The sequence below is a fragment of the Ptychodera flava genome, chromosome 11 (genome assembly GCF_041260155.1).
Source record: "Ptychodera flava strain L36383 chromosome 11, AS_Pfla_20210202, whole genome shotgun sequence".
NCBI lineage: Eukaryota > Metazoa > Hemichordata > Enteropneusta > Ptychoderidae > Ptychodera > Ptychodera flava.
In genome coordinates, this window is record NC_091938.1 from 42,207,500 (window position 1) to 42,229,751 (window position 22,252).

The 22,252-nt window shown below is 37.0% G+C and overlaps 1 protein-coding gene across 1 annotated transcript; it reads right to left on the reverse strand.

The window, feature by feature from the left end:
* Window positions 1-1,611: 1,611 nt before the first annotated feature.
* On the reverse strand, window positions 1,612-20,663 carry LOC139144310 (tryptophan--tRNA ligase, cytoplasmic-like). Its single transcript, XM_070715005.1, has 9 exons — window positions 20,329-20,663; window positions 18,564-18,672; window positions 17,674-17,793; window positions 16,328-16,510; window positions 9,604-9,704; window positions 9,019-9,131; window positions 7,647-7,820; window positions 5,080-5,220; window positions 1,612-2,900 (listed from the first exon to the last, which is right to left on the reverse strand). The coding sequence occupies exons 1-9, from the start codon at window positions 20,432-20,434 to the stop codon at window positions 2,742-2,744; spliced, it is 1,206 nt and encodes a 401-aa protein (XP_070571106.1). The 5' UTR covers window positions 20,435-20,663; the 3' UTR covers window positions 1,612-2,741.
* Between the last annotated feature and the right edge of the window lie 1,589 nt (window positions 20,664-22,252).

Here is a 22,252-nt window from a genome sequence, read left to right on the forward strand (position 1 = left end):
ATAGTGGTTTATATTGATCACAACCCTCTTGTTTTTCTGCAGAAAATTAAAGGCAAAAATCAGAGATTGCTAAGATGGAGTTTAATGTTACAGGAGTTTAATCTTGACATTAGACATATCAAAGGCAGAGACAATTTAATTGCAGACTGTCTCTCTCGTATTTAGAAATTATTGTTGTTCACTTTCAAGAAATTTTATTGTTGTTCACTTTCAAGAAACTTTACTTTAGAGTAAAACAAAATTTGAGTACTTAAATCCTTTTCAAGATTACATTTGTAAAAGAAAGATTTTTCTTTGAAAAATTTTCTTTTTTTGAAGAGGGGGTGTGTTATGTAGGTCATTCCCCCCACACTCATCATGACCTGAGTTCAATTAGTCTAGAACATTCTCAAGGTCACTGCCCTTGATGACCTCACAACCTTGAATTCAATTAGTCATGTTTGGAATGTTCTGGAAAGTTGATTAGTTGTGTAAGGGAGATAATTTTAGAACAGTAATTAGCATGTCAATAAAAGTTCTAGATTGTTCTTATATGCCTTTATAAAAGGGACGTGCACAGCTTCCAGTCAGACTTTTGGGATCGTGTCTCTTGTGTGTTACTAAACTCCAGCAGTAGTCATTCTCAAGACTTTTCAGACCTTCACTGCCAACGCTGGTTTATACTGTGGACTTTATGCAGCTGCAAGCCTGCAAGGACTGTTCATTCATCCAACTGACTGTTACAACTCTGAGACTGGAGCTTTGCCGTCCCAGCTGAGATAAGTAGTCTGTACACTTTTAAAGCTTGTACTCTGTCCCTGACTTAGCAATTAGTTTTGTTTTCGTAATAAATTTTGTTTAAACGTAAACTGCTGAGTTCACCCTTTTGTTCGTTTTCTCTGCACGTTATTGCATGCATCTAGCAGTTAGGCTTGACAATAAACAACAAAATGACCTGCTACTAACTTCAAGTATTTTGAAACATACACTGAATGATTATTGAGAGAGATACATGTATGTCACCAGTAAGCACAGACGCTTACACCATAAGTTGCAGTCAAGCAGGATATTCATGGGATGGATTAGTGCCACGAAAAACTAATTTATGAGGATGATGGACTATAAAGAGCTGATAACAAGGATTTTAGTAAATAAGTATTTGAATAATCACTGCAGAAATTTCAATTCTGAGTAGAAACAGGCCAAGTGATCCAAGTAAATGCTCAGAGGTCAGCATCTCAAAAGTTCAAAATTAACCTCCTTACTTTCAAAATACTCATTGGCAACTGTCCAGATTACCTTAAGTCATTGATAGATATCCAAGTACCTCATCGCAATCTTCGCTCGTCGAATAAAGTTCTTTTAACTAGGCATGATACAAGGTACACTACTACAAACTATGGTCTTAGGGCTTTTTCAGTGGCTTCCCCGATTTTATGGAATGATCTGTCTTTAGATGTTTCTGTCCTAGAGTTTTCAATTGACACATTTAAACGATACTTGAAAACTTGTCTTTTTAGAGATTGTTATAGTATGTTTTGTGATCTGTGATTTTAATTACCTCCTTTTATTGTAGAATGTACAGAGCACTGAGACGAAGTGGAGTGCGCTTTTAAGAAATAAATAATAATAATAATAATAATAATAATCTCAGAAGGAATTATTCTAAACTTAGTGCAATTGTGGAAAGGGAAAACGTTTTGGCAGAAATGTACTAAATTTAATTGGTTTAGGAACATTTATATTATGTTCACCGTGTTTGGTAGAAAATGTAATGTGTAACATATTAACATTTCTAATTAGCTAACTGAAAATGTCAAACTTTGCTCTAATTGGCTGATTTGAGTGCACATGAATAAAGTTATGATTGTTCAAAAATATGCTTATAAATTGCTAAAATGCATATAAAGTTGGCGACATAAACAGACTTACACACCACACACTTTGATGTGTTTCCAATATCTGTGAACTGATTTGAATCAGATGATCCTATTATTTAGTCCTGAGAATCATGTTGCTATATGGCAGCCATTTTGCCAGCCAATATCTCTGATCTAGTGACAACAGAGGAAACTGGACACCGACATATGGATCAAAATACTCTCGTTACATGAACATATTTGACTTTCAATTCCATTTCGGTTTACATCTGAAAACTAGAAGTGTATATTTATTTTCACCTATTACAATTATTAAAAATTTGCACTCGAGGCAGGATTCTACTCAAAATTTTCTGACTGCCCAAGACAATTCTTCCTACCCCCTCCCTCCTAGCTGTAAATTCAGTAGCCTCCTAGTGTTGGGTAATGTACCCATACAACCATCTCTGAGTGCTCTCATGGAAGTGTAGTCTCTATGGTTGGTGTATCTACTTTGTGGCTGCAATTTTTTACACAGTACACTTAGTTGCTTCTATATTAAGACAAATGAGTTGATTTTCTGCGCAAAGTGAAATTTTGTGCTATATATTTATATTGTACAATGTCAGTTGTCAGCCACAAAAACAAGTTATCTTTGAATGACACATATGTAATCAGATAGTTTAACTGAAATTTGTATAATCTGATCAGTTTACATAGAAGTGTCATCTACCCTGTGTTATGAGATGATGTGTTGTATACATACATGTAACAGTGATGGAAGATTCTGAACACTCCTCTGTGTCTTGCCAAATGGCCTCATTACAGAAAATGTTTACTGACTGCTGCCATGCTACCTCTTACTGAACAATACACATTCATTTGCAGATCAATAAGACATTTTCAATAATCAAAAGCTAACTTCCTGGGTGTCATGTATTCTTTGACAGTTTCATCTGTGACTGCAGCTCTTCTTTCTTTATGCTGTTTAATTAATGGCTGAAGTATTTCTATGAGGACTTTCTTCAGTTCACCGGTTAGAAGTTTTCCACTGGAATAGTCCTTGTTATAGAAAATAGAAAACAAAGAGATCCAGGTAAACATACTTTCTAAAAAGTTAATGTAGAAGATTAAGCAGCTGTCAATTTACTTTTTATACAGTCTGTATTATTTTAAAATAGGATATTTCATGTGTGACTGTAATGTGTTGATCTGCTCAACTTCCCACCTGTAAAATCACAACAATTTAATACAAACAATTGTGGTAAAAGTTTCCACACAGACCAGAAATTCTGTCTTTTAGTCCTTTATCATCTTCAATGCATGCCCTATAGATATACTATTTTAAAGACATTGTTAATTTACAATTCTGAGTTCCTACCAAAGTAGAAAGTGACCTCTCTCCATTATTGGGAAATTATTGGCTGTCTAGGATGAAATTTTATTCATATTGCCAAATTACTGCCAATTTTGGTTTGATGAGTTCAGAGATGAAGTATACTTTGTATACATATATATGAGACATAACTATCTCTCTCTCTCTCTCTCTCTCTCTCTCTCTCTCTCTCTCTCTCTAACAGCACCCAATATACAGTTTAGAAATGCTCATGCTGATGTGCAGCTTCTCAGAAGGTTATATCTGATTGGTAGATTGTCATTATTTATAGTACCTTAAGGAGTCTGAAACTAGAGCCATTTTGTTGCTGATTGGCTGCTAGAAAATGATCCAATCATGACAATAAGTTTCTACCAACCAATACATAAGGGTGTTCAACTTTTAATATGTTTGGGTACCTAAAATTTTGCGAAAAATGAGGACTTAAATTCCAGTCATAGAAGGCTAGGCCTTTTCAATGTTTCATGTCAATGAAGTGATCAGCAAAATGAACATGAAGGAGAGATGCTGTCAGATTTGTAGGTACTATAAACTTTTTCAGCATTACAAAATCAGAAGTCTCAATATTTATAACATTTATGTTTGCTCCTGCATTTTAGACAAATGTACTGAGCTGTCCTTTGAAGAATGATTCAATAATTTCAATATTGGATACAGATTTGATTTAGCATGCTTTCATCTGACAAAGTATTGAAGTTTTATCTTTCAGTTTTGATTTCATTAATTTGTTGGTTTATGATGTTTCCTTCCAGTGTAAATTAAGCTGTTATTAAGCTTGTTCAGAAATAATGCTTTCAACCTGGTAAAGTCAGTGTTTTGTCCTTTTCAAGTACTCCAGTAGTTGGTTGGGGCAGCTTCTAATATTTTCAGCCTGATGTATTGACTTTATGTTGTTTTGATACTAGTTGATTATTCCTCTCTTTAGTGTTTAGTTTATTAGTTAGATAAATACTTTCAATCTTCTGGTTGATTTTGCAGAGATTTTGTTCATTTCCTTGATCTTCACTATATTCCTTTATCAATAGTTTTTATAAATGATTCTGTTGGTAAGGTGAATTGTTTCTCATTACTGTGTGTTGACATACATCTGATATTTCATGTTTATAAAGCTTTGGAAGACTGATTTGGAAAGACACTATTATCTGAGTGTAGATACTGAAATGCATCTTTTCCTTCTGTGATTTTAATGTCTTGTATTCTACTTATTTCACAATTTTTTTATATCAGGGTTAAGGTATGTCACTAGTGTCATTATTTACATTACACGTCATAAAAATATTATCCCTTTACTTTGTCCATTTAGTTTTTTCTGATGAAAACATGTTTGTTATTTAGGTGACCATGCTTCGTGGTAACACCACATGTAAAATTTGACTTTTGGTCAAAAAAAAATCGTTTTTCAGGCTCAATGCAAAAAATTCAAACAGATATACTGTCAATGATCTATTGATTCAACAGTTGATCACTTGGATACTAACATAGTAGAGTTTTTTCACTCTTGAGCTTTCATCTTTCAGTATATTAGTGTAGAACCTACAATAATCTGTATTGAGTAAAGGTTGCTAAAAAGCATTTTCCGAAGGTCTGATTTTCTCAAGTGGATGAATAAAATCCCTTGAGTCTTCTGCAATATAAGTTGGTAGGTCTCTTCCAACAATGATGGATTCTCACTTCTATCAGCAAGATTTCCCAACAGTCTCTCTCTGATGTACATTTTCAAGCCAGTTTGGATATCTATTTTCTTGTCTATGATATGTTCTGGCGTGTTAAAACACAGAATGAACATGCAGTGTGTTATGATGTATACTTTTGTAAATGGAAATCATCAAAAAGCCGTTACGTTACCTGCTTAAGTTGTTGCAACTTTTCATCATCTTCTAAAAAGAATGTCAGATATTGGTAGGCAATATCAACATCACAGTTTCCACCTGTCTTCCTGTGTTCTTCTACTGAAGATCCACCACCAGAGTATGCATACTTGTTTATCTATGAAAATGAAAATAATTGGAAAGAAAGATACCATCCTGTTTATTATCTGTCTCTCATAATGCTTTAATGAGTGAGTAACTAAAATACTTTCATTTATGAGACAAAGCTGATCTTTTTTCATGTTTTCATCCCTAAGACATAAATGTAAATACCTGTTGATGCATGTGAGCTCTCTCCTCATAAGAGTCAGATCTAACCAAATGTACTGCACAGTTTGTGGTAAGACAAAGTACACATCAGATCATTAGTATATATTTTCAGGTAGATTTCAACAAGTGGATGACATAGTCCCCACAAGATCAGCTGTTTGTAGGTGCTGTTGAAACCTGTTTGGATTGTAGCACTTTTCCTCCATGATTGCTACAACCATTTTTGAGTGGAGACATGTCCTTGTGCAGTATTATGTATTGGTTGAGAATGACTGAAATTTCACATGGCTGAAAAGTCTTGATCCCTTTTGGATTTGTTGACAGTATTACATCCGTGTTGTCATCTGGGTTATTTTCTGACATACATGTTGGATTAACTTCTTTATTTCCGCAGTAGGAATGATTAATTGGTGTTGAATAATTATTTCTACTTACGACACCTATAAACGAAATATGAAAAGTCAGACAACTGATTATTCCAGAACTTTTTGATCACTTTTACATTTTTGACCTCACTTGCATACACTTTGGACTTGACATTCTCATTTCTATTAAACCCCATCTATGACTCTGGATGGCTTTTCATACTTCACTAAAGTTATACAGATATTTAAGTGATTTTCAAGAGTTTGTACTAGCCAGCCAGTCATACAGACAACTGACATGATTTTCAACACTGATTCATCCCAGAGACATTGCAAATAGGGAGCTAATATGTATATAGTGAGTGAAATGCCTTATGTAAGTAAAATGCCAGTGTATCACATTCCCTCTCCATTCAAACTACATTTATTATGCACTTCTGTAACTATCTGTAGATAAAACATGCACACAACTGCCCCCTCATATTGTATAACTTTCTGTCATAAAATAATTATACTGTCATTCCTGCCCCACTAAGAACACTGAAGCTGGTCTAAATGGTATCACACTCAGTCTTTGGTTTGTGAAGTTGCTTCAAAAGTTACTACTCCAATTGTACATGCTGTGTAATTAGCAATAAAAGTCACAAAGATAACAAAGACCAAAATGTCAGTCCCAAATCTCCTATTACATCTTCATACCATTTATCAAGCTTGAAAATTACAGCAAAATTTAGGCCACCACTTTCTGAAATAACAAATGATGACATGCATTCCCTGACAAAATTTGTTCAAGAAGTCAAAAGGGAGATGGTTCGGATTTTCCTGGCAAACTGCCAGACAAATTGTTATATGCAAATAAAATAATGAATCAGAACAAATAAGAATTATTTACTTTTTGAATAACTCAATTTTTACATACTTAATACCAAGAAATATTGATTACACAATGAGAATGTGTGCCATAAAGGGGACTGACGTTCAGAAAGGACAAGCCCAAATCATAACCTTAAACAAGGAAAATATATATGTTACAGTAAACTCTGGGAGACCATACACTGCTGCCAATCCTCGACTCTCAAATTAACATGTTCGGCCTACACTTTGCCTTCTGTGGTGGTGGTGCGCACAGTACATACCAGTACATTATTAAAACTCCCAAAGTTAGATGAAATTTGATAATGTATAAGGCGATAAAATTTGAGCAAAGAGAGAATGTAAGGAAGTCAGCTGTGGAGGACTGAACAAATGACAAAACATACAAAAAGTGTAGACAAATCAGACAGGTCGAAAGTGAAATTGCATGAACAATATAACAGTGTGCATCAGTAATCTTTACTGCCCTGATATGGGTTTTGCGGACTGAGGTTATATGGCAGTGCGAGGGCCTGTCTGCCATACAATAGAGGTTTGCAAAACCCTTATCAGGGCAGTAAAGGTTTTATCATATACTTTATGGAATGATAAATATGTAGTTACAAATAATATCTTGCAAAGATTTGGAGAGATAAATGAATGCTATACCAAATATTAATCACAATTTTTGTAATTTTTTTCAGAAAAGCATTGGCTGCGTACATAACGATATCATTTGTTTACCTGTAGACCTCATAGAGTAATGTACAAACACCCACAAAGAATGAGGCACAAATTGAGGTGTTTTGTGCTTTTCCTTTGAAAATACAAAAACTAATATGGGTCAAGACTGTTGAAAATAATGACCTTGTGAAGTTGTAATATGACAATGTCACAAGTTTCCTTTCACTTAGTGCAAAAAGGCTCCTCATGTTAAGTACATTATTTCTACATAGAAGTATGGGCCAAATATTTTCAACTGTGGCATAGAATCATACTTGAGGAATTTCATTATGCAAAAAAGTTAAATACCAATGGTTGACCTCATTATACTTACCTTTGTTTTGACTTGCTTATCGGAGTCTGTGAGGAAAATTGATGAATTTGGATCACTTGCACTCATTTTTGTTTGAGCACCTTGTAAAGCTGGAAAGAACTGGGAATGGATCAAGGCTGGCTTAGGATATCCCAATCTTGGAGCTACATCACGTGTCATTCTAAAATATGGATCCTGATAGAGTGAAATGTTGAAGAAAATATGCCATTTAGTAGTTCCATTGGTCTGTTGTGTTGCTTCTGAAAGTAACTAATAAAGCTCTTAAAGGTATACAGTCACCTCTAATCTAAATATGCCCATATATGGTCATAGCGGCGTTCCTTGGTAATCAAATGCCCATGTGAGGGCGCTGTTTTTAAAAAGCGGCCAAACGCATAAAATCTGTCATTGGTTAGATTTTCTCTTTCCATGGTAACTGCGGCAAAATTGGAACAGCTGACAGTATACCTTTAAAATAAAGCGTCAATGGTGTTGTGCTCCCATTAAATCATTGTTAACACATAACCAAGTTGAGCTCTGCAATGGAAACTGGTAGTGTGTGTGTCAATAGTACACCAGTAATACTTTTGCCTTTAAGGGATTCTGATAATCACTTCCTGAGACCTGAATTTACATGAAATGGGAGCCAACAAGTGGTACTTATGTTGTACATACAATGACACAACACTGTGAAAGCTTCTCTGTTCATTTGGATATCATCCAAACTTGGGGCATGAACTTAACTTTTTCACCTACTTGCCCCAAGGGCAAGTATCCAGAAATTTTACTTGCCCAATGAGTAAACCTGCTTGTCCCAATTTTTTTTGTCTGTTTACATTTTTGGGAGTTTTTTTTGTATTGATGTTCATGTCAATTGTCATAATCCATAAGTGTTGGTCTTCCTGATCTCTGCCCACTCGTCCATTGATATTCCAGTGCAAGGTTGGAGTCATAGAGGTGAAGGGCAGGCCTATCAATAGATTGGCATCAGCATATCTAGTGTCTTTGGAGTCAGTTGTGACAAGTGCAAGTTTTACATTAATGAGAATAGGTTTTTTGAGGGAGGAAAGACAACAGCTGGATATCACTGTGGATTGCTGAATATTGATGTCTTGCAGATTAGTTGTTGGCTTACTCGATGTTGGGTTTTATTTGCCCCTGGCAAGTGGGCAATCGTTAAGTTTGAGCTCTGCAAACATCAAAAGCCAGCTGGCAGTTTGCAACATCTATGTAACTGCTTAACTGGTATGAAATATGCATGTATCCAACAGGATTACATTGTCTACATGACATGTACCTAAGCTGAAATGATGTTACAGAGTATGAATGATAACTTTGAGATTTACTTCAAAGAGCTTACGGCAATGCAAATGTTTTATATCACAAAGATTACCTGATCTATTGCACATGGTATAAGACAAGGGATATCTTTCCTTCCTCCAAATATATGTGGAAATGAACTACTAAATGATGGTGCTGCTTGGATGGCTGGAAAACTTATCTTACCTGCAAAGTAAAAGACAGTGGCTTTGTAAGCCTATGATTAACTGTGTAATTTATCATGTACACTGTGAGGGATATGATCATGTGCAATTGCCATTTGATACAAACAGTAAATGTGTTGGCATGCTTCTGATCCAATGAAACAACCCTCTTCTCTATTTTATGAATGACTATTTCAATCAATACAAACATAAATTTGCTATGAAGACTCTTGTCAACACAGAATCACAGAAACACACATACACATATATATTGGTGTCCACTTTCATATGTGAAACTGAATAGCGTGAATAGTGTGAAATTTGGTTCTAAAACTTTTAGTGGAAACTGACTGACATACATACAGAAGTGCAAATGTCACTTGAATCCAGCCTTCATTAATGGCTCCTGTTTCCAAAGCAATATGGCAAGGAAATTAAAATGATGAATTCTTCATCAAATATTTCAGTACACACAGTCATGGTAATCAACTCACCTATGCAATCACTGTCCCCAAACCCAAAGATACCTTTAACCTGGTTATAAGTTACACAGCGTTGAATGCGTAGCATATTCATATAAAATGCACTTGATGACCTGTCAAGTGGAAAGCAAGGTTAGAGTACACCACGTAACTATTTATCATCTTGTTTTTATATTATTTTACTCTGGATGTACAATCAAAATATACTTATAAGGAACATACTGGTAACTTACTCTCTTGGACAAGTGATTTTATGTGTAGAATGAAATATCTTATTAAATTTCTAAGAGAGATTTAACTTTATAGTTAACCTTTTAAGCTACTATCTGAATGTATGGTTTCCAATAACTTCACAGTAGTCTGAGAGAAATCTGCTCCATTACCAGTGTTTGCTCATGCAGATGTATATCATTTGCTTTCGTAATATGGGACATGTTGTTGCTAAAATTGTGGCCAAGCATGAAGTAGCTGACAGTCTTGGCCATACGTACTAGCATCATTGTTTAGATTGTCAATCTAAGGCCCGGGATGGATGTGTAAGGCTGAAAGTTGAACATTGTTACAGGGCTCGAAATTTTTTTTTAAAATTCACTTGCCATAGGGCAAGTGAATTTTCAATTTCACTTGTCCGGAAGAAAAATTCACTTGCCCTGAATTTCAGATGATTTAAGGAGTAAATGTGTATGGTTTTATTTATGTCATTGTAAAGAAACCGTAGCTGTAACTGACTGATATTTGATTGATAAATTTGTGTCCTTATTCTGTGTATCAAAAATAATATCTTATGTAATGTATACATGCACAGTGTTTCAGCCAGCTTTTGCTAGCATGGGGACACAGTGACCCATAGTAGGTCTTAATGGGGACAAACTAAATTTTTGGGGGACATGTAGTGTATTTCAATAAAACAACACTGGTAAATTGTCATTGTGTGTCATCATGACCTGGTACCCTGTGTTAAATAGGCATGTCAGGTAGGTGCACTAAGGGTAAGTATATAATAGGCCACCGGTGTTATGTCAAATTGTGCCCATGTGAAACTTTCAGTATCATTTAGTTTACTGCTACCACATGGTATGCGCATAAACTGCAGTGTTCCCCTATTAAAGTCACCAAAATGATTAGCCAACTCATTAGCCAAATCAAAAATCTTGTAGCCACTTTGAGCAACTTTTAAACAGTTTATGATCTCAAGTGTAGCAACAGCTTTCTCGGCATTCAGGAGTTCCTAATTTTACAAATCAAGATGTTTTGTATGTTGTTCATGATAGTTTTTACATTAAAGAAATATTTGTTTAGTTTTTATTACATTAATTATCTGTGTTTTTTATGACATTAAAGGGATTGAAATACTTTTTCATTTCTAGTGGTAAACTTTTGCCACAAGAAATAATTAGGTGGCAATTCTAAAAATCAGGTAGCAATGTGAAGTGTATATTACCACAGATACAGAATACTTCTGCAGCATTGAGTCAGTGTTCACAGTATGACAACTTATCATACATATACACTACAAGCTCCTTATGTGGTTTTGTTAGCCACACAAATACAATGTTTCCATGCAGAAGAAAGCATTCGGTAGCATAGTGGCAGTGTAGATACAAGTATTGCGGTGTTGTGTCATACATGTAGTTGTGATCAAGCAGGCTAAATAGCATCTTCAGCATAAGTATTTTCTTGAGACAAAAAGGGTCAGGTCAAAATCCTTAAAACAAGACACAATGATATTGTTCAATTCATTTCCCAATGTTTTAAAGAGTAATAATAGTTTTAATGATAATGATAACATTGTAGCCCAGGAACATTTTCATTTGATATTTTGATATCATCTAGAAATGTCTGGTGATGTTCACTATCACATCATTAAACTGGAGGAATCTGCTGAAATATTATTATAATATGCTTTGCTGGAATCCAGCAATCTGATTGGCTGGAGCCGGGGTTTATATTCTCAACAAGAAGACCTGCGCGCCGCGTAACATTTTTTAGCTCGCGCAAATTTCGAACGTCAACTTGAGAGCTCAACGCGCCGTAATGTCGAACAAGTCTATGGCTTCAGATTGATTTTGATTGTTAAAGTTTAGTTTAGTGTAGCTTGACGAACCAACAAATGAAGAGTTTCTGTAAGCAGTGGAGGTTATGTTACACAACAACATAATTTTTAAAGTTTTTTGAGCGTTTTTTTGAAGTAAAATTCTTCAAGTTCGATGTCTAATCGCAATATCGATGCGTTGCGTAACCGTATTTTATGAATTCAACTGTGCACGCGCGCGCGTTCTGAAACGTTCTTTTTTAGAGTTTGTATGCGGCACGGCGCTACTGAACTCTCGTTTCAACTTCGGCCCTAAATAACGACATTGTCCACTTGTTTTTAACTTAAGCATATTATAATGAGGTTATAAACGGTGCGCTCGGGTATTTGGCTGCGGATATAAGACCTCTGGGGTGAAAATTAGCATATTTGGGTGAAATAATCACCTCGCTTCGCTCGGTGATTATTTCCCGCCAAATATGCTAATTTTCACCCAGAGGTCTTATATCCGCAACCAAATACCCTCGCTTGCCGTTTATAACCTCTAAATGTGATGATTTGAAATGGATATACTTACTGCAACTACTGTTGAAAATTTCCCTTTAAACTGTTAATAAAATTTAATTTAAAACTGACAGCAGTCAAGCTAAATGCCATTAAATTGGAAAGCACCAAGAAATTACCTTTTATCATAAGATTGTACCTATTAGACCTCCCTAGGTGGTTTCTTTTGAACCATAAATGTGTACTTAAGGGGTTTCATTCATGACATCACATAAGATGACCCAGATTTGACCTTTCAGAAAACCTCAAGTTTTTTATCCTTTCCCCTTTTATTCTGACTCTGTTTGTGAAAGTTTCCTTTGAAATAATGGTTTGTACTATCAAACTGAGTAATTGCAGGCCAATTTTGATTTAAGTAAAGTAGGTAAAACTTGGACTAAAAAGGACGACCGGTACGCGGGACTCACAGAGGCAAAGCCAGGCCTCAGTGTATCCATGGGCGTCCATTATGTATTGTAGCACGGTCCGTCCGTCCACGAGGGACTGAGAGGGACCGTGATTGCTGTATCGAACAGCAACAATGTTTGCTTCACGTACCAGGGAATTTGTAACTTTGTAGAAAGGAGAGTAAAGTGTTTCAATACATTGTAACTTTGTAGGAAGGAGGGTAAATTGTTTCAACACCGTACAACATTTTATTGTAAGCTGTAGTTTTCTGTTGAGGAGTGTAACTATTGTGCGGGTCGTGCGGGCTGCGGGTCACTGCGGGCCAGTGCGGGCTAGTGCGGGCCACTCCTTTCTTGACAGTTTTTAGGTTGCGGGCCAGTGTGGTTGCTGCGGGCAAGTGCGGGTCACTCCTTTCTGGCCAATATTTAGGTTGCGGGTCGCTGCGGGCTACAACTTTCTGAGGCAGTTTACAAGTTGTGGGTCACAGTCAGCCATAATTTTCTTACGGGTTTTCAGGTTGCTTTGGGGTACTCGAGGTTGCAAAGTGCTGGTTGCTGCCCTGCATTAATTTTTTTTAATTTCTGACATTTTCAAATGCCTTATCTAATATCTCAATAAAAATAGGGAAACCAGTTGCACCTGTCTTTCCTGAAAAGTGATATCATTCTTGTCTTTAAAGAACATTTTCACTTTAGACTGTTAACAGGTGTAGGCCACCTCAGTAAGTGATTATTTTGCATCGAAAATCTGAGTATTTTCAGCACCTCTGTAATTTGAGTCTTGATGTAATTCAAACAGAAATGTTGCATGTCATCTGTACACTTTTATCAAATAATAATAAACTGATAATTTGCAGTTTAAAATATTACAAATGTGTTGAAGAGAAAACAGGCTTGGCACAGGAAACATTCAAGCATGCAAATCAAGAGAAATTGTGGGTAATGTACTGTACTGTATGGAAATCCGGTCACGACATGCGACATGCGACCTGAGTAATAAAATAAAAGTCTTGCTCCTCTCATGCATGAGGTCGTTGGTGGCGCACTCAGACCTGCATTCTCGATCAACAGGTGAAACCCGGAAGTGTAATTATCGGCAAAGATGTTGTATTTTTCGTGGTATCCACGAAAGGAAATATGACCTTTAAGGAACTAGGTGTTTTTCATGGTTCATTTTATTTCAAGAAACAATTGTACACGAAGATAAGTCTCATTTCTATCGTTTTCGGGCGACCAGCAAATCGACCCGCACTTTGACCCGCAATTTGACCCGTCGACCCGCAAAATAACGATACTGTCTGTTGAGGAGGCATCGTGACATGATTTTATGAGAAGGAAAAAAATTAAGATCGTGCAAAGACGTCAATATTTTGCCATTTTGTAACCAAGCAGAACAGAGCTATTTTATCGGCCGGCCATATCGAAAGCGGTACATTCAAAGAACTAGAGAGTGGCAGCGCGTACGCACAGTGGCCTCATTGAAATTCACTTGTCCGTCGGGCTGGGAGAATGTTGTTTTCACTTGCCCGGACTCAAAATTCACTTGTCACGGGCGTCGGGCGGCGAGAATTTTCGAGCCCTGTGTTAGTATTATAAAAATATCAAGGTTTGGCCTTTGGCCTCACACTTCGATCCTGGGCCTTCGATGGACTATTCAAGCAACGTTGAAAGCACATGTAGCCTTGGCTAGCAACTCCAGTAGTTCCCAATCTTTCTCGGCCATCATTGTAGCAATTGAACACATGCCTATGACACTTAGAGACTTTGCTGATAACCAAAAGATTTGGTTGCATCCTTTCCAAATTAAGATTGAACTACACATAGCTGAGGCACCAATAGCATATTGAATTATGATATTGGATGTAACTCTTGAGGATGATGAGAATAGATAAATATTGAATGAAAGTCCACCTGACCACCTCCTATGACATGTCTATTGCTCCGGGCCATTCAAATTTAGAAGTGCCCATTCACATTAACCCTTTTCCTGCCAAGTTGGTGAAAATCCGCTTGAAATTCGGTGTAGCCAGAATCTAAGCACTGGTGACCGTTATTTTACCAACCCGGTGGAAATCAGGCCCTTTTTGGGTACCCCCTTTCCAGCCAAGTCGACGGCACTACGTTTGGTTATCCCCTGTGCGTTTAGGGGTCATCCGAGGAGAGGTTTTCTGACAAGGAACGCCTTTTCCCCTCGAAATGGGTTCGCAGGGAGTCGATAGACAGGGAAAGGTGCAGAAACCTGTCCGCCAGTCCCCCACACCCGAGGGGGCGGGTTTTTTTTACCGCTTTTTAGCGGACTTGGCAGGATAGCATGGTGACGTTTTCTGGCGGAGTTGGACGTACTTGGCTGCCTGGCACTATACAGATTGCTGCCGAACTTGACCAACTCGGCAATGCTAATCTAGAAGGCTACCTCTTGCAAACGACTTGGCAGATATGCCGATGGTGCGAGACGAAAGTCACTTATTCAGTTGTGCGTGACTGAAAATGAGAACGTATTTTTGACGGGACGGCTCGACTTGTTCCTCCGATGGAACGGATATGAACGACTCGGAAATACCATTACAAACTGGTGTCCGACGTACTAAGCTGGGCTTCAGCTCTGCAAGTTCAAGCCAGGCAACGTCCTTCACTGCCTTGGCCGTGCCATTCAATGGACGTAGCTTTGGATTTTTTATTTATTCCATCGTCCGAAGTATTGGCTCTGGTTTGCAGGCAAACGTATCCTCTTGCCGACGCATTGGTAACTACGTACGCTGTTTGCGTAGAGAGAATTCAAAAGGTTACATAAGGTCAATGCTACGGGGATACCGCCTGCATTTAGCAGGGACTGCTTTTGTTATGCAAACCAGCTAGCAGTACAATATGGCTGCCAGGCATGTGGACACGTCGATGGCTAGAACAATGGAAGCATATTGCGTTGCACCCGTGCATCGCAAAAGTGAACTGAAGACTTGGGTGTAGTGACTGGTTATCACTGGTTAGCTGCAGCCCAAGCCATGTCGGTACAAACCCGTACCTGACTGAGGACCACTCGATTAAGTCAGTAATGAACGGTAACACTCGTAAACCAACTCCCAATTGAGCTGGCTAAACTACGTGGAGCTGTGCTTCAATGGCTCAGCCATGTCGTTAATACAACGGCAAACCATGTCGTTAATACAACGGCAAAAACATAGTTTTTGTGCTACACTGCCAAGTCGTTGAAGGTAAGTATTCAATTGACCCTACCCTGGGGAAACAGGACAGGTTTGCTGGTGCTGCTGCACCCCTAGCACGACCCTCAGGGTCTCTGACTAACAGACGAGTGAGGTGATGTTTGTGCCTAGCGGACGTGCGTAATACTGAAGGAGTTTTATTTCTGAAAAAATAAACATGAAACGGCAATAAAATGACGCACTCCCAGGGGCAAACAAAGCCGGTGACCTCAATTTTTTTCTGCAGTACCCTTGAGCTCCTTCCCCTGTCTACGGGCATGTAGAAATTATCGAAGTCTAACACGTATAAGTACGGCTAAAACAACCCTGAAAACGGACGATTTCTGCCAAAATGCCTGGCAGGATAACATGCAGGAGAGCCAATCTTTTGCAGGCACATATTATGGGGCGTTTTTCTACTGACTTGGCAGGATAACGGACAAGGGCACTTGGCAGGAAAAGGGATATAACACTCACTCTATTTCCATAACAATGAGATACAGACACAAAAAGTTACTGTCATGTAGAGTCAGAAAGGGTTTTCACCAGCCACTTACCCAATGTAATCTATATCAGAAAAGATGAAAGTTTTATTGACATCAAATCCTAATGCTATAATATCCTTTGCATTTTCATAGGCAAGGCGATGTGCTTCTTCAACTGTCAAATCTTTCCATAAAAACTTTTCGTCATCAGTCAGCTGGATTACCAAAGGAACATTAAACGTGTCCTGAAGATATCTACATGAAACATAGAGATAAGAACATGTTAACGTTCTTGGAGTAGCAAGGTTTCCTTACAAAGACATAGCGCCCTCTACCAGGTATGGTACATGCTGCCACAATTTATTATGGAAAGTTTGACGTCCCTGACCATAATGCTCCTGATGAGAAACGTCCAAAGTTTCCCAAACTATAGACAGTAGAGGGGGAATTCCTCTACTGTCTGTGTACAAACAAATACATTTCAACAGAATGTTAGCAAATTCACGTTGAAAGCACCTTGTAGGGCTCTCTTGAACTAATCATGTCTAGACTGACAACTATTATAAAAATAAAGGGAGGCACTCTGATCATTGATGTTTATTTATGAGCAAGGGCAAGAGATGTCTGAGGCTTGCCCAACCTGTTAATTTTGGCTTTCCTCTCGTCTGTGTCCATAAATAAAGGTTAACCCTTTGAGTGCCAAAGTCTATTTTTGTCCCCTTTATAAAACAAACCTCAGTCAATTTTTCACAGATTTTTGCCAAGATTTTGAGAAAAAGTGTAGCCAATGGAAATGTGATGTCCATTTGGTCCAAAACTATCAAAAATTAAGAAAAGTTCATAAAATTGGTATAATTTTGCACTAAAATTTGGTGGGAGAAAATTACAGCGCCCAGAGGATTAATGGTCAGGGCAGAGTCTGTTATTTCCATTATAATATCAACGAACCCTTCAAAAACATCAAAACTTATGAAAATTTCCCACGTAAAAGACAATGGGGCCCTAAAACTTGTACGACACAAATGTTGTATTCACTGAACAGTGCTGTGATGTATGTGAGCTCAGTGCACGTCACACCTGCTGAAAATGTTTTGCAAATGTAGATATTTTTTTGGAAAAAAGTGTCTTAACTTAGCCCACAAGTACTCCATTTTATTTTGTGTTTGATTATGATCTTTGTACAAAACCACAATTTACATTTTAGCCGTAAAGTTATGATCTTTACGATATTGTTAGTTGTTAATATTCACTGGCATGTAAACAAACCATTGCTGTGTTTATGTGGTTCAGCTCGACCAATTAAAATGCGATGGACAGGGCATGGTAATATAATAGAGATTTGTAGTTTAAGGAAGCTGGCAGAAGATGAATAAGGTGACGGATAAAAAGAAAACCTAAAAACCAAATTAATTTCTTACTTTGTTATGATAAATGGAATCAAGTGACCCAGATGCATTGCTTCTGATGATGGTCCTCTTCCGGTATACAGGAAAAATGGTTTTCCCTTCTCATAGAGATCAAGTACTTGACTTAAATCACTGTAATAAAAGGTAGAAAATGAAAAAAAAAATATTTTAAATTTCTCATTTTAACAATGTTAGAAGTAAGCTGCCAGCTAACACATACCATGTTGAATACTGAGAGTGTGAAGAGTCATTTACAAACTGAGAATTTCAGAACAACATCATTTGAAAAAAATGTCAATGTACTTTCAACTTGAGCAGAATGATTTACATTTCAAACTTGTAGCGTACGTCTTGGATAAAAATGAAAAAATGGCTTAAAAATATATATATGCACATTTGAACATCATTTACTCAAATCTCAAATGAAATGATTGAATCATCTCTTGGCACCTTAAAAAACAAATTTTTAAGCTTTAAGCAAATTGAATTGCTTTTGCTAAGTTTTCATTTTTGGTTCACCATTTAGTCTTTTAGTTGAGAATATAAACTATTGTTGGTTCACCATTTAGTCTTTTAGTTGAGAATATAAACTATTGCATTGGCCAATCATACTGTCGGTTAAGAGATAAAATATCATAATTTTGCAATATGAAGAAGAATGCCAGTTTTTACGAATATGGAAATAAAAAGGAAAACAGTTTTCTCTTTGCATGTAGTATTATTTTTCAGCACAAAGATCAGCTGTGTACTGTATTGAATTTTTACATAGTATTATGTAACTGTAAATATGAAAATGATCTAATATTACACCAAACAGAAAGTCTGGTTACAAAGAGACTTGCTAATATTACAATAATTGGTTATGAAAATAAAATACAGTAATGCTTGACATTGATTCTTACCGCTGAGAAAAGAATACACCTCTTTTCAGCAAATGGTGTGGAGGTTTACCCGTCAGCATCTCCATTCTCTCTAGCAAAGCTACTTCTATCTTCTGGCTCCCAAAACGCTCTGTGGTCAGTAACCAAAATTCACACTTTACTTAAGTCAAAATTCTCTTCATGACTAAATGTCACTGTCTTTCATCATTGTTTTCTCATCATTTGGACAAAGCTGAAGTAAGCTTATGCTACACATATCAGTAGTCTTGTCATGGTTGAAAACAAATAAAACATGAAACATCTTGGGGAACCTGCACATAAAATTTGAAAGTTGTACACAGGTGATTTCTTAAATGAAAATTCCTAATAAAAAATACCGCAATGATACGGTGTCACTCACATTTGATCAGAATTGGTACATACCAGTATGGGTACCAAAGATCAACAAATATATATATAAATAATAACACAGAAGGTTCTTCTTCTGTCTGATGATTGCAGGATGCATGAAACTTAAGTAACAGATATCATTACTTGTACTTGAAGTAAGTTTGTGTTATTGTTTATAATGCTCTGCTTTAGCATCGAGCTCTGTAATTTCCCATGAGGACATCTGTATACTTATATATATATATATATATATATATATATATATATATATATATATATATATATATATATATAATATATATATATATATATATATATATATATATATATATAATATATATATATAATATCATGAACTGGTGGTAGAGTAAAATTTACTAGCAATTCACTTTTATTTGTGGTTTAACTTGCTTTCTTATCCTTTAACCCTTTTCCTGCCAGACAGTAATAACTGTATCACTTCCCCATCAGCCAAGTCAGTAAAAAGCGGTATTGAGCCAAAACATGATGTATTTTCACCCACTTGGCTTGGTATGTTATAGCATCTTTTGTCCAAAAAAAATCAACTTCACAGTATTATGTTTTCAACAGCCTTCAAATGTACAGTATTATGTTAAAATAGATCATATGGAATACGTGTGTTCCATTATTTTAACCATCTTGACCTGGTGGTGAAATATGGACTTGGCAGGAAAAGGGTTAACATCATGTTATTGTATTTTTTACTAAAATCCTGTAAGTGCGGATGTATATGGTTTTTAACTGTATCATATCTGTGTTGGAGTTTGAAATAAATAAATAGATAAATAAATAAATAAATAAATATATATATCGCTTCTTTTGCCATAATCGCTTCTTTTGCCATATTAACTTGTATATCGCAACTGGACATCAAAAATATTCCAGGGAATATCACGTCCGAGGGGACTAAAAATGACAAGACTACGGGTTCATGCATGGTTTGCAGTGGCTACAATCATTCACTACATGTAGTTTAAACTTATTTCTATTTCAAAGTGAAAAAATTATAAAACATGTAGCCTAGTAGGCACAACTCTTGCACAACTATAGATCATGTATATCCGGGATACATAAACTTCATTTGCACTTTCTCCGTCAACTTCATTTCAAGAAATTAAAGCATTAACTATTTCAAACTCTTACACATCTAGGACGTAGTCTCAAATTCAGGAGGTTAAAAGAGAAAATCGCAATAGCTGTATCAATATAATTGCAACATATTTCGATGGTCTCGACAATCGACAGGGAAACATCGCCACATCGGGTACTCCCTTTTGGTCAAGTGTGCCTTGCTGATGTAATATGAATGTGGAATGATAACAACAGCTACCTGTCCTAGCCTCTTATTGAAAACCAAAAAATTGATACAACTTACTTATAAGTTTGTCATAATCGACACCCTTTACAGACTTGCTCACTACATTCCACGGATCAACGACATCATCTTCTACAGGGTTCGGGGAAGCTTCGTTATCCGCCATACTGTGGAATATTTGTCGCGAACTACTCCACAACGTCCTGAGTGAATTACGTTGATGAATAACTATAACAGTACGCTTGACAGTTCAGACCTTGCTTATTAATACTATTTACGAGGTGACTACTGACAGGGGTGAAACAAGAAGGTCGATCTTCCTATTTTTCTTGTCCTGTGACTCAACCAATGGTAAAGTGAGTCAAGCATGCGCCACCACTGCCCCACACTGCCGTAGACGTAAAATTGACATCATCTTCATCTTCGGAAGATGGATAAGCGATCAGGGCATTCTAATTATGAGCACTAAAGGTACCCATTCGCTCTAAAACGAGACTTTGACCTACTAACAAGTTTATAATTCAATAGAGAATTATTAAAGTACACACACAACTTTAACAGTCGGCGGCGAATTTCATCATTTATGTCATGATCGAGTCGAGTACTTTCGGGATTGTTCAGATTTGAAGCTGAAACCATCTCTGCCGCGACTGATCCACCGTGCTGGCGAGATTGTTTGCTCCGTTTCTGAATCTGACGCCAATTTTTCTTACAGTTTTTCATTTGATGCAAATTTGCAAGGCAGAACTATTTGATTTGGGGGGGGGGGGGCAGGAGGAAATGGGTAAGGCAGCAAATTTTTCCCCGCCACTGTGGCAGCATTTTTGTTTCTATTAATGAATTTTTTTTCATATGTGGAAGCAATGCAATTTTTTCGTGATTACCGTTTTTTTTATTGTGCGGATCTTGAGTTACTGCACATTTAAAAATCAAAAATACTTGTGGCGTGTATCGAACGCGCTCGGGTCATTGAGGTCATCGCCACAGTCCCGGTATCACAGCTAGTATTCACCACAGGCTCTTGAGTCAATGCAGGCGAACCGCTAGCCGCCACTGATACAATAAAAATCAAAAGGTGTGTAACAGCGGCAGCCATGCACGGAGCCCGAGTAAATTTCAACAGACGGTTTCGCCCTCTTTTATCTCAAATACAACTTGCTTATTGGGGTCGATCGATGCTCCAGTTCATCAACTTCATGAAAATACACACCAATATCCAAAATCTCTCTGTTAAGTCCATGAAAAAGCTGTGTTTTCGGAGCAGTGTCAGCTAGGAAACGCTGTTATCATACATGACCACATTGACCTATCACGAAATGTTCTGATTGGTTGTTACTTTTAAGGGATACGTCATCCGTTTCAGGGGGTGCTACACTCGAGAGATTTAGTTACACGTAATTACGTTCGATCAGTATCCGTAACGTCTTTGTCATGCAGTGTGCGAAACTCATGCAAAATCTCTACTGGCCCAGCGGGCCAGTAACTTTAAAAAATCACTGGCCCTGAAGGAAATCAACTGGTCCGATCATCAGGTCAAATCCAAATATAGTGGAGATATATACCTGCGCTCAGTCTAGGGCCAAGAATATGATGGGATTGAAAAATAAATAAAGACACCACTTCAAAATCCTAACATCAAACTGTTTTTTTATGCCTTTTAATTCTTTTATTCTTTTTTAATTCTTCAAATGAAGATGACTATCAAAACCGAAAGTTGGGGCAACTGATCTCAGTGTTGAAAAACATGAAATCAGTAAAAGGTTAAGCACTACACATAAACGTTTTCATTTCCTAAAATAGTCTTTCACAACAAATATTTCTAACATTGAACAAAAGAGCACAAGCGTGGGCTTTAAACACGTCCCAACACAGAAATGCTAAGCATCCAGAACTCCGATCAGGGATGGGTAAGTTTTGGCAGCACAAACGCCGGATCACACACAAATGGAGTCAATACAACACTTGACTCACGATTCTGACTTCT

Coding starts and splice junctions, on each gene's coding strand:
- LOC139144310 (XM_070715005.1), bottom strand. CDS start 20,434: ATGGCGGATAACGAAGCTTCCCCGAACCCTGTAGAAGATGATGTCGTT. Junction 18,673..20,328: donor CGATTATGACAAACTTATAA/GTAAGTTGTATC, acceptor TACTGACCACAG/AGCGTTTTGGGAGCCAGAAG. Junction 5,221..7,646: donor ATAAGCAAGTCAAAACAAAG/GTAAGTATAATG, acceptor TCATTTTCATAG/ATAAACAAGTATGCATACTC.